The sequence below is a fragment of the Sturnus vulgaris genome, chromosome 4 (assembly GCF_052056855.1).
Source record: "Sturnus vulgaris isolate bStuVul1 chromosome 4, bStuVul1.hap1, whole genome shotgun sequence".
NCBI classification, from domain to species: domain Eukaryota; kingdom Metazoa; phylum Chordata; class Aves; order Passeriformes; family Sturnidae; genus Sturnus; species Sturnus vulgaris.
The window spans coordinates 44602867-44615853 of record NC_142246.1 but is presented as its reverse complement, the minus strand read 5'-3'; the positions used below and the strand labels follow the sequence as shown (position 1 = coordinate 44615853).

Here is a 12987-nt window from a genome sequence, read left to right as displayed (position 1 = left end):
AAAATTTTAGTTTTAGTTCAGTCATTCAGTTTGGATTGTTCTGATTCATTCTGGCTTGAGTTCAATTACAGTGTATAATGCAGCATGGATAAATACCTGATTAGGAAGACAGATCAGTGCAAGGTTAAAGGGTGGTAAGACGAGATGATGATAATTACTGGTACATCTTCCTAAGGTGTTTCTATAAATTTTATTACCAAAATTTAACTGGTGTGGAGCAGCTGCTTCTGATAATTCTTGGTGATGGAAAGAAGGAAGGAAGACCTCTTGGGGCATACTGGTCTTAACATCCCACATCCAATCTGGCACTCATGGTTCAATCTTAGTGTAAAAATTGGAAGGGAGATGAGGCTCTGGCTCTGCTTTTGAATGGCTTGGGGAGGCAGACTACTATAAACGTCATCTTTCTGTACGATATTCTGTTTTTTCTACAAGAAGTATGTTCTGAGGAAAAAATGGCTCTCCAGCAAGACACAGACTAGCATGAATTGGTTTTGTAAAGACATTTCCAGTCAAGAAGGGGATTGGATGAGGTATCTCCGGAGGTTTCTTTCAACCCTAGCTATACTGTGATTCTGTGATTGATTACTGTGATGTCTTTAATGTATTTTGTCACTAGGTCCCCATCCCCATTCAGCAGTGAGCAAGCATTTTTTACAATCTTTTGCTCTTGAAGCTCTTCTTCAGCTCCAGCTGGACTTTGGCCTTCCTCATCCTTTCTCTGCATACTCAGGCACTTTTTCCATATTCCTCTTGGGTCACCTTCCTATGCTTCTGTCTCTTCATGTTTCAGACTTTTTAGGAGCTCTTAATTCATCCACACAGACCTCTTACCTTCTTTCCTCGATTTCCTTCTCTTCTTCCAATTTGAAACATCTGACTATCAAACAAGACTTTCAGTAAAAATAGCATTAAAATTTCACTTAAAATTGTTTAGAGTTTCAATATGTGATTCAAAAAAATAGGCTTATGTGTGATCATGAAATGTTTGTAGCATTTATAGAACCATGTAGTAAGCTCTGCCTTTTAAAATTTTTTGCAGATTATCTCTCTATAAATACTTGCTAATACTTACTACGTTTCATTCACTGTGTGAATGAAACAATACAAGACTGTTGAGCATGGAGAGGAGTTTCTATGAAAAAGTCAGGGTGTGGGGAGACCAATATATTTTTCTTGGTGTCATTTTTCTGGTTTTATCTCGGGAAACTAGTATGCAGTTGAAAAAAAGAGTTCACTAGTTCAGGTTTTTTCCAGTTAAAGAAGTTTCAAATTGATTGGGCAAGCTAGCTAGCTAGCTTGAAATAACTTGTTTTTCACAGTGAACTCTGTGAAGGTTATTTTTGTAGTAGATTAGCTGTGATGTGCTTAAATAATCCAAACATTCTCAAGCTTATGACTCCCTAACTTCATTTCTCAAAGATAAGTATCCTAAATATAGCATGTTCTTGTTGCCTAATTTACAAATTTTCTGTCCTAGTCTTGTCACTTTGTATGGGTTATCCCACTGTCTTCGTTTTGAGTTGACAATTTAAATAAACTTATTTTTCCTGTTGTGAGACAGAACCAGGAGCAAAAGAGCAAGGCAGGCCTAAAACTTGTGAGAGTATAAAAGAAAATTTATTAACTACACAAACAAAGAAAAGGGAAGAGAAAAAAAAATTCAGAATAAGATTTTCAGATCACTCCTTCCCTCCCTCTCCCAATTTTCATAACAACAAAACAAACATATAACAAATACTTCGGTCAGTCCCCAATTTAGTCTTTCTCAGTTCACTTCTGGAGAGAGAAGCCTCTTCTTGGTGAAGTTCTCGGAATTTTTCCCACAAGAAGGAAAAAAAAAAAAGACACTTCTCTTGTGGTTTTATCTTTCACGATTTGCATCCGCCCAGGAACCTGCAACCGTGACGCTTCTCCCAACTCTACAGCCGTCCCAAAGTTGTAGATGTGGGCCATGTCTGTCTCATGGGGTATTGCTTTTAAGAATGAAATGTTCGACAGCAAAGATTCTCTCTGTCTCCCTTTTCTCTGCTCAGGCTTCATCTTCAGAAACCGAAATTCCCTTCTTTTCTCAGGGCAAAAATTCTCAACACGGGTGCTCTTTAGTCAAATCATCTATTAAATGGAACATTTCCATCCCCCCCATGTCTCTTTCCATGGTTTATAGGAATATTCAGTACATTAGTTCATCCCTACAATTTTACAGAAAGATTTTTCAGCCATTTCAGCATCTTCTCATTCTCCTTCCATCTTAAAAACTTAGCTCTTATGTCACTGACTTCAGAAATCTTCTTATTCCCTTTCATATTCAAAGGAAAGGCTGGAGGCTTTGCAAATCTTATCTGAGCACTAAAGAGTTAAAGTTTAACACAACTACTAAAGTTGGGCCAGGCTCAGGCCGTGCTGGGGAGGGCGGCTGAGGTGTTAATCAGCCTTTCTGGGGCTGGGCTGCAGCCCCACACTGCTCATGGCCACCCGGGCAGGCCCGGCCTGTCCAACAGCATCAAGAGTCGACCTCCCCCCCACGCCAGAGCCGCAGACCCGTGGAGGAGGAAGCTGTGAAGGTCTTATCACACAACTTTTTCTCCCCCGGGCCATCGGGTCCCCCTTGTTATAAATGAGAGACAAAAGTCTCGATATTCAGTAAAATTTTGGGTTGCTTTATTTGATATAGAAAGAGCAAGCAGCGCGCTAGGGAACGCGAGGGGTCACCGCCCACTCCACGCTCCACCGAACCTTGGTTTGCAGTCTCTTCTTATACTGTGGGTTCTCATTGTAATCAATAATTTTGGGGTTTTTTTTGCTGTCATAATTTTGCCAGGTAAGCAGTGGTGGTTGAATAAACATCCTTACACAAATTTACAAAGCCTCCGGGCGATAATCAGTCACAGATAGTCATCTGGTCCTTGTAGATAACCGCCAGAGAAGTTCTGGAAGTCTGGTCCTTGAGATAGGCAGCATTGATCAGACAAAGGCAGGAAGGGCTTTTTGGGAAGTCCGATTTCGCAAGCTGGTAGCCGATACAACTTATTTGAAAAACATAACATAATATAGCATAATGTAATGTAACATAATACAACATAATATAACATAACAAGATGATTTTAAACAGAATTATTTATTCATATCATTTCCTTTATCTAGTGTCCATGCTTCACTTCAGAGCTTAGTATTCTGGTTTATGCAAACCCCAATGCTTTTGTGATTAACACGAATCTTTTATCAATTGTCACACCCTCGTTGGCAAACGGGGCCCAAGCGGCCCCCTGAGCCTTCCCCCCCCCGCATGGGGGAGGGGGAAGCTCGGGTTGATGTTACCTGCTCAGCCGCAGGAAAGACAAAGAGACCCAGTTCCGGATTACCTCCTTCAAAATGTGTGTGCACGGAGCGAACTAACTTTCTCTAATTGGCTGTTGCAGGTATCCCAACCCCCACAGAGAAAATTCCCTTAGGAAGAACCTCTTCTGAGTTTCTTCTTCCTAAGTCAACCTATCACACCCACCTACACATGTAATGAGTGATTATGTGTTCCTATCTCCAAAGCTGCACATTGCTGAATGGGTAGTCAGAGCCCAGATTTGTATTATATAGCTGGGCATGTGCATTAACTGGCTGTGATAGAGAGCCCTGCCTTGTCCTTTGGTTATCTGGATGTTATTGTACTTTTTACAGAAGAGTTACCTCCCTTACTTCTGACACAGGAGTTGCTTGAGACAAAAAAAGTGATTCAATGAAATTGTTTGCAGAGCAGAGGGGAAGGCATGTCTTTGTGCAAGTTCACAAATTCATTTGAAAACAGAGGAATAAAGTGGTTTGTCTGTAAAGATACAGAGCTGAAGAAAATGTTTATTTAGTAGGGTTTTTTCCATTGTTTAAATTTTTACCCAAACAGTCTTTTATTCTTTCTAGTATAAGGGTCTGGGATGTAGAAAAACTAAGACTACCTGACAGAAACTCTTCTTAAATTAAGACTGATAACTTCTGATAGCATGTCAGTTACAACTTGAAACCATGCAGCTCTGTATGTTCTTTCCTATATTTTGATATGTAGGAAAAAGAATACTCATGAGAAGGTATAGTTCTGTTCAGATAATGATGAAAGGCCATACTGTTGGATTCTGTGACATATTTCACTGGCTATTTCCTGCTGCACTTTCAAAACTAACATCAAGCTCTATCAATAAAATACAAGGTCTTCCAGGGCCAGATTATGCAAGGGTCTAAGTAATCGAATATGACTAATTTTCTCCTCAGTTGAAACCTCATTGAAATCCCAGAGTGAATCCAGAATAACCCTACTGAAGTAATTTTTACTGGTTCTGTTAGAGGCTGTATCACCTTATTTTGGTCTATATATGTTAGTAGACTGTGTTTATTTGCCTTATTCTTTTAGGTAGGTACAGCACTTCTGTAGAAATATAAGTGAAATCCTTTTCAGAAGGTCTTGCATGTCTATATATTTTGCAGTCAAAACCATGTGCTAGATAATTAGGAGCCACTCTTTGGTATTTATAATTATTCTGTTTCCTTTGATAAAATTCAGTTACATTATATGCATCCTTTCACTGTAAACGCATGTGATTTCATTTTAGTTTGACATTCAGAGAATTTGGTTGACAAAGGCAGCTACTCAAATCATCTTGAATGTTTATGTAATTTCTGGTACTTCAGTTTATTGAAGAAAGCACTAAAATCTGACAAATTATATGATAAAAGCAAATTTTTAATGTCAGTATTTACTGCTCTACTGCATGACATTTAATTGCTAGCTATGATCTAATTATTTTTATACTTGCAAGGTTTGTTTTAATCTGAATAGGCTTGGTTTAGTCTGAATAATGGAAAATTGTACCAGCTTTTTAGTGTAAAGCATTGCTGCTGGCTAAGTGAAAAGAATTGCTCTGCAGAGGTGCTGGCATGGTCCTATCAAATAAGCTCAGTCAAATGGACCTTAACTCTACTGCACACTAACCCATCCAAAAAAAATCACTGACATGGTGTGCTACTGTGATTATTCCTTAATACTTGCATGATGGTTATAGAGCTAAGCTAGAGGAAAATGACCTGTAAATTATACTCTACTGATTAGAAGGAGCATCTTTATAAATATACTACAAGACTGTCAGTTGCCATTTAGGAATAATACCATCTTTCACCTTACTGAAAAACGTTTAGACAGCTGCTGTAAAAACATACAAACCAAATGTCACTGGAAAATTTGAATAGCCTTTGCAGAAGCCCATTAACAACTGCAAAACTTAATTTTACCAGCCATGGTGTGGATATTTGTAAAGATGCCTCTCTCTTCTTGCTTCAGCCAAGCAATTCAATTGAATTTTAAACTGGTGTAAATTGAAGCAGTTTATAAACGTAAGCCAAAGGAAGCTGGAACAGTTTGGGTTTTCTGGTTCCCCTAGTGGGGAATCTCTGTCCCTGATCCTGTTTCTCCCTCTCTTTTGCCAGGACAGCTATTCATACTTGAAACTGATTAAGACTCACCTTTATGTCTGATAGTTTTAATCTGAATCAATTTCATGATCCAATTCATTGTGCAGCATGAACCCTTTCTGCCTGCCCTGTATAAGCAGGGGGACAAGAAGTTGAAAATTAATAGAAGACACTGGAAATGGTTGGATTTTTTTTTTATCAGTGAGGTGAACTTATTCAGGTTAAAACTGCTTGTGGGCAGATCTAGAGGATAAATTAAAATAAGAACATTTGTGGTCTTTTTATGGGCAATATGATGTCCATGTAAGAAGGGATAAGTGATGGAAAGGAGGAATTGTGCAGACTTATTCCTGTAAGTGAGCATGAAACTGTAAATTAGAAAATATATTGTGTGATTCCCAAGGGAAAATGGCCAGTAGTAAAGAATCCATGTTATTGATTTAAGACAGTGAGTGTTAAAAACTGAACTTGCAATGACAGGAATTTCTAGCTCTTTGTTATTACTTAGCAGAGTAACTTGTAAAAGCTGGATCACTTTACAGTGTTCTGCCTCACCAGCTAATCAGTCATCAGAGGAGGCGAGAAAAGACTTGCTGAAAATGATTGCATAATTATAGAAGGGTGTTACATGGCTAAAAGTGGTCTTCTTTTTTCAATAATCTCCAGTAAAGTATGTGTCTGACCATGAAGACTCTCAGCTAGTCCTTTTTGTTGCACTTTACATCTCAAAAAAAGATCTGTAACAGCTGATTTTGTATAGAAAAACATATGGATGAGGCTTTTAAAATGGTATTCTTAGATAGACACTTTATATATTTTTTGAAAAAGAATCCAGCAACTTTTAATTGTTACATTTGTGGGTAATCAAAATAAAAATGGTAGAGTAGTGGTCTGATTAATGCAATAGCCATGATTTTTGTTGTTGTTTTTATTTTTAATCCTATGGTTTTATTTTGAGAGCAAAGATACCCCTGGTCTCTGCCATTAGCAAAAAGGATCTAATGCAAGGCATGCTACTGGTGGGTTTCTATTTTTGCTGTTCAGGAAGTGGTGAATTTTAGTATTGCTGAAATACCCTTATCAAAAAAGTATTATCAGAACATAGCTTGAAATTTAATCAAATTTTAATAAAAAAATTTTGCAAAAACAAACTTGAAATTTAATTACTTGTAAAGGGTTTTTCTTGAAAACTACCATGTCTTGATTTTATTAGTCTCCCTTTTTTTACAGCATTTTTCTTAACATTTGAATTATCAAAGGTGAAGAATTTTCAAATTAAATATCAGATTTTTGTAAGGTTTGGCTTGCTATTTATCACCTTTTCAAAGATTTTCAATTCTGAGGATTAGTAGCTAAAAGCTTATTTGGATAAATAATACTGTAATCAATACAAATAATTTTACAATGTATTTTATATTTGCAATAATGGTTTTTTGTATTACTGCCTCAGAATTTGACTGTAGTGGACATACTTGACATGGGTAGCACCTGTTTAGTTCTCTGTATCTGAGTACTGATTTGAATTTATTAGAAATTATTTTCCTCTTCCCCCAAATCTGTCTCATGAGACATTTGTTTAAGAAGAGACTGCCAGCAGGTAGTCTGAATGAAGCTTAATAGCATAGCTTTGGTATCGTAGAAAACAGATTTTCAAAAATAACTGCACAAACGGAACCAGTTTCACTTTCAACACTCCATGTTTTATGTATGATACTGTCTGAAGAGAAGGTGTGCAGAGTTAAAAGGACTTTTGCCAGGGCTGGGTGTAGCCTTGTCTAACTGATTTCTCTAGCATCCTTCTCTAGTTAATTGCAAAAAGAGTCAGTTCTCCAGAGGCTCAGTTAGAGCAGACTAGCATATCCCATGGAGTAAAAGGAAAATTAGCCTCATGGAGTTAAAACTGGCTTTCTTGAATACTTCTCTAGGTGCCTTGAATCTTCAGAAGTTATACTCATCATCAGATATGCTAAAAGGGAGAAGCAAACACAGAATGCAAGGTAGCAAAATATAATACAGTAATTGTAAAAGCAGAGGCATCTGCTTCCAGGTTAATGGATCTTTTTCCTAAGCAGCATACCTGGCATGCATTTAAGTCCCCAACAGCAATATTTTTTGTTTGATTTGCCCTGGCAAGGAAGCAGAAGCTTAGTCTCCTTGCTGGTTTGTAGGGACAAGATGCACACAAAGGCAGATTGAGAGAACACTAGAACTTCTAGAACACGATAGCATAAAAATCATTGGTGCAACTTTAACATGCCTGCTTTGAGTGTTGCACAGTGACCCTGCAAAATAGACCCTAGGTTCACTTATTGAGGAAATTTGAAGGAGTGTTGTGGATAAGGCAGCGTGTTTTCACTGAAAATTGAAAAGGATTCTGATAAATCCATTTAAATCTTGACCAGTCATCTTGTCTCTTTATTGGAAAATGGTTAATCAGATTCACCAACTTTTTTCTGAAGAAGAAATAAAAAATTAAGTGTTATGTGGCACCCTTCACAAAACCTCCTCATTTCAAAAGCGTAGGATTTAACAAGATTACAAGTAGCTCCTTTGTGAACTATTAGGGCTTCATTAATCATTGGATGGTTCTTCTAGCTCTGCTTAGTGGTATCAGTGAAGTGTTGGCTATTAAACATGATCTCGTTTTTCTCTGGTGCTCAAGCTGTTAAGAGCACTGAGCACGCTCTCAGAATGTAACATTTCTAAGCTGCTCTCCAGCTGACTTTCTTCTGCTGCTACTCTTTGTTTCATTCATGATATGCACGTTGAAAAGCATGTGGGTTTTTCTCACTGATAGAAATTGTAGGAGGAGTTGTCCAAAGAGTGTTTTAGAAAAAGGTCACTGCCCTTGTGAATATTCTGGTTTTTCTTGCTTTCATGTACAGCTACAGTATTTGATACATGTACATTCTGTCAACAAGCGTTGGTGAAACTGGCAGTCCAGAACATGCTTCCTTTTCCCCATCAGTGACATGGAGATGTAACGATGTATTACTTCTGTCTGGCCTTTCCTTGGCAGAGAGTTTAAACTTGTCCATGAACTGTATGGTGTCATAATGATGTCACATGAAGGATTTCTTGGGCCAAGAAAAGACAAAAGACAGTTCTTAGGACAACAGACACTAACTTTCACCAGAAAGCTATTCCTTTTTACACCACAAGTCCCCAGACCTATTCCAAGAAGAAAAAGTTTCTGATTGGAGCTGGACTGCTTCTATTTCCTGATGAAAAATTTTTGCTACTTCACTGGTGCTTTGTTTCTAATAGCAAAATGAGCTAGTATCCCACTGCATTAATGATGGTGTAGCTGAGTATTAGAATAATACTAAGACTGAGAGTGATTCAATGTCCTTAGCTAGAGCTTCTCTGTCCATAAGGTCTGCAGGCTGCGTACTCCATTCCCATGTTCTATGTGACCACCCAGAAGCAGCTTGTGATCTTAAATGCTTTAAAGAGAATGTTTGCATCATGACATTACTGTGTACACGGCTAACATGCAGCACAATGGAACAGGGATTATAATATTTACAACATGTTATTTAAATGTTGCCCTTCTGAGTATTTTCTAAAGCCTCTTAGGTCTTAAGTGACAGTTTTGATTTTTTCAAAGATAAAATTCATTTATCCAGCTAAGTTTGGTAAACAAAAGATGTTTAATACTTCCTTTCATACAGACAGATACTTGTATTTAAGGGTTTATCTTTGTGCACTTAAGCTTATTAGATTCCTGGGTAACTATTTTAAAAATGCTAACTTTGCGAGAGCAGAGGTTGTGTGGAGGTGGGCTTTGGAATTTTCTGTGCTTTGTCAGTGTGGTAAATAGATAATCTCGAAGGGATTGCAATAAGCAGAGCAGTGTGGGTTATGGTATGCAAATGTGACATGGATCGCGAATTCTATTTTGATCAACTAATAGTAGTGAAGATTTTGGGTTGGACTTTATGTGTGAATATATTTGTATATATACTCCTTTTAAAAATTGAATAAAATGAGAAACTGTTCTGTGGCAAAATAAAAAGAAGGAAAATCATGACAAAATTCTGGACATCTATGGGAATTTTCTCTTTAAAGCTTCATGACCATGGCTTTGTACTGTGCTTTGATTCTGATCTGACATTTATTTTTAACTAAGTAGTAGATGCAGGCATTCACAGCATCTAAAAATGCTTCTGAAGGACAACAGAATTGTGATGCAAAGGAGATGACATGGACAGAAAGGTGTTGGGGTTCTTCTAGCATAATTTGGACCTTAGATTTTCACTATGTGTGAGACCTGGAGTGTCATTTTGGGATGTTTTTTCCTGGGGATGCAAGACAGGTAAGAAATGTGTTCAAAATGCTTGTGAGGCAAATTTAAGAATGAAGACTCAGTGTTTTTGTGGCAGTGTTATGGATGGAGAGCTTTGCTGGATATACTATTGCAGGGGATGGATGGGTGGATATTTTGTTTGTGCAGTGTGTTTGTGTTTGCAGTATTTACATTACCTTTGCTTACAGGGGACTGTGGAGGAAGTGATGACTACGACTGCGTACCTGGATCTTTTCTTGCGCAGTGTTTCAGAGCCAGCCCTCCTCAAGATTTTCCTCCACTTTATTTTGCTGCACCAACACGAGAATGTTCATATCCTGGATACACTTACCAGCAGAATCAACACACCATTCCGGGTAAGACAAGCAGAAAGGAAGTCCAGGTACTCAGTATGGATGTAGGTTCAATGTTTAAGTGGGAGATTTCGTATATTACAGTTGTGTACTTGTTTAACTAGCAATTTTCTCCCATTCACTCTTTCAATTTTGTGCATGTGTTTTGACATTTAGCAACCACTATACAAAGCTAATAAACCTGTGAAGTGATTTCACATATGTAGGAAATGGAATAGAGGTAATGAGAGCTTCTGGAAGTCTGAATCTGTTGGAAAATAAAAAGTAAATTTGGAAGCATTTTTATTCTGAACAGTGCTGGATTAGTGCTATCATAGATAACTCTCCCTGGGACTTACAAATATATTTGTGGTGAGGAGCATTTTTGATCTTTGGAGTTTCGCCATGCAACAAGCATTTTCAAATAGTTCATCTGGGGAAACAATGGGACTTCTCTAAGTATGTCTCCAAATGGATCCCAGTTGTCAACTGCGATCTCACTGATGTATTTCTCAGGAATCTGTATTCTGTATTACTGTAGCAGATTTACTTAACTAAGAAGTTGCCTACTTTATTTGATTAAAAGAACACACTTTCTTGCTCAAGTGATGAGGTTACTGCTTCCTTCTCTTTGCTTTCACGACCTTGTGTGATAAGGTTTATCTCAGTTTTGTGCTGAGCCCCTTCTCAGCCTAGGCACAGTGCAGCACGGTGGCTGGAGAGCTGCCTGCCAGAGAGAGTACCTTTGTACCTTTGCCAACAGTTGAATCTTCTGGATGACGGAATGACTACTTGTCACACTGGAAGACTTGAGTGAGCCTTGCTTGACTGGCAGCCTTGGCTGACTCTTGGGTGATGCAGAGCTTCATGGATGAAATCAACAATACTGTTTTAGTGCAAGAGAAGCCAGAACACCAGCATGCACATTAAATTTGTGTATTAGGTAGTAGCTTCATCTGAAAATTGTTTTGAAATATACGTGCATGCACATATCAATATATGCTGCTGTTAGTGCATCTCTAAGATGAATTAACTCTGAAACTTGGAACAGTTCTGTCAACAAAAATGCAAATGCTGTTGTCTCTGCTAGTCATTAATTACTGTTCCACAGGCAAACAAGGTGGGAATTGTAAAGAATTCTGCAGCCCTGAACAACTCAGGATCTCAGCCGAAGTGATTCTGTCTGTGATACTAAAGGAGTTTTCTGCCAAGTAGCTCAGCCAAGTGCAAACATAGCAGAAAAGCAGTGTATATTACTATTGATGAAAATACTGATTAATAATTCACAGAGTTATACTTATTTAGAGACAGGTGCCTGAAAGGACTTGTAGAAATACTACCCTCTTTTTTCTTGAGTGTATTTTAAATGTTATCTTTTCACACAGTACATACAATATTTAAGACTGCTTTTTTTAAAAATAGCTTATTTGAAGGAAAATTCTGTTTGTATTTTGTTAAAATGTAACATTACATGTACAGCTTTAGACAACTTGAAAAAAGAAATCTCATGGGGTGCTGACTGAATGAAATACCATTCTAAAAGTGTCTTAAAAATCATGGTGTTCTGGCAGAGCCTTTTTGTAATGTAGTATGCAGGAAGATTGGAAAGATACAATTTCCAGATCAAAAGCTGACAATGTTTATAATTTTCCAGCTCTGTGTGGTCTCCTTGGCATTGTTCAGAACGCTCATTGGCTTGCATTGTGAAGATGTGATGTTACAGCTAGTTTTAAGGTAAAGCCAAAATTCTTTTTCCCATTCTTCTTCCTAACTCTGCAACGTATGGTCTCTGTCTGTGGATGCAGAGCTGGGTGAGAGTTCTCCAAGAGAGCAGAAATCCAAGTAGCTACAGAGATAAGAATATTTATGGTCCTGACAAAAGTCAACCAGACCTGATGAAGTTTGATTCACATCCTGAGATCTCCAGAGCAAGAGATTTTTCTTGTGATTTATTTCTAGAAAAGTGAGAGAAGCTAAGAATATATTTATGACCTCCAAAGTCCATTTTCCCTGCTTCTAAATGCATAATTCTTCCCTTCTGCATGTTTTCCCTAGTGCATTATGCAATGTGATACGGACCTATCTGCTGTTTGCAGCTTCCACCCTTTTTGTTATTTTTTACCTCTTTGATTCCTCACTCAATGAGAATACTTCAGGTTCCTGCACTATTGTAGGTAGATTAAGTGATGTACTAAATGCAGTGATAATTTTTGTTCTTAATTTGTGATTCTATTTTGCTTCAAAATACTTATAATTTGGGTATGTTTATTAGATGAGAACTGGTTATGTATTTGGAAATACTGGTGTAATTGACTTGAGCTTTTAGCATGGCGGATCTCATGAATATTCCAGATACTGTCTGTCCCTCCACACACAGGCATTAAGGTGAAATTCTCTATAGATCTGGCAGTGGTGTCTGGCAATAGTGCTAGGACCTCTGTCAACACAAGTACGTCACCAGTCTAGCATTAGAGTGCTGTGGTTGATATTTCTGTTTATTTAGGGAATCCTTTAGAATTTATTTGCATTTTAAATGGCGGATTATTGGTGCAGTTAACACTGAGACTCTTACGGAAGTGCTTTTAAAAACTATAACAAAAGTGCTCTGAAGAAGTTCAACATGAGACTTCTTTCTCTGTTCCTTAATTTCTTCCCTCCTCTGCCTAAGAGCTCAGTCTTGATCTACTGCAGTAAAACTCTTGGATGACCCTTCCCTCCTCTTTTTTCTGGCTGTTTGCCTGACAAACTGCCTCTCTCTGGATTTCCCTGGAAACCAAATAAATTGAGGATTCTGAGACAGAATGCATTGATAGTCAGACCAAACCATTCTTCTGGCCTTTGACATCTGTCAATCCCACATTCCCTCCATACTTTCTTACAACAATTTTGCTCTGATGT

At 37.9% G+C, this 12987-nt stretch overlaps 1 protein-coding gene across 5 annotated transcripts in view; it reads left to right on the top strand.

The window, feature by feature from the left end:
• Positions 1 to 12987, top strand: part of LOC106860428 (FHF complex subunit HOOK-interacting protein 1A-like) — a 126608-nt gene that overhangs the window by 75649 nt on the left and 37972 nt on the right. For all 5 annotated transcript variants that reach the window (XM_088163761.1, XM_088163760.1, XM_088163757.1 and 2 more), the window contains 2 exons: positions 9946 to 10113; positions 11744 to 11823. In XM_088163761.1, the coding sequence (XP_088019887.1) occupies positions 9946 to 10113; positions 11744 to 11823 (248 nt within the window). The remainder of the gene's footprint in view (positions 1 to 9945; positions 10114 to 11743; positions 11824 to 12987) is intronic.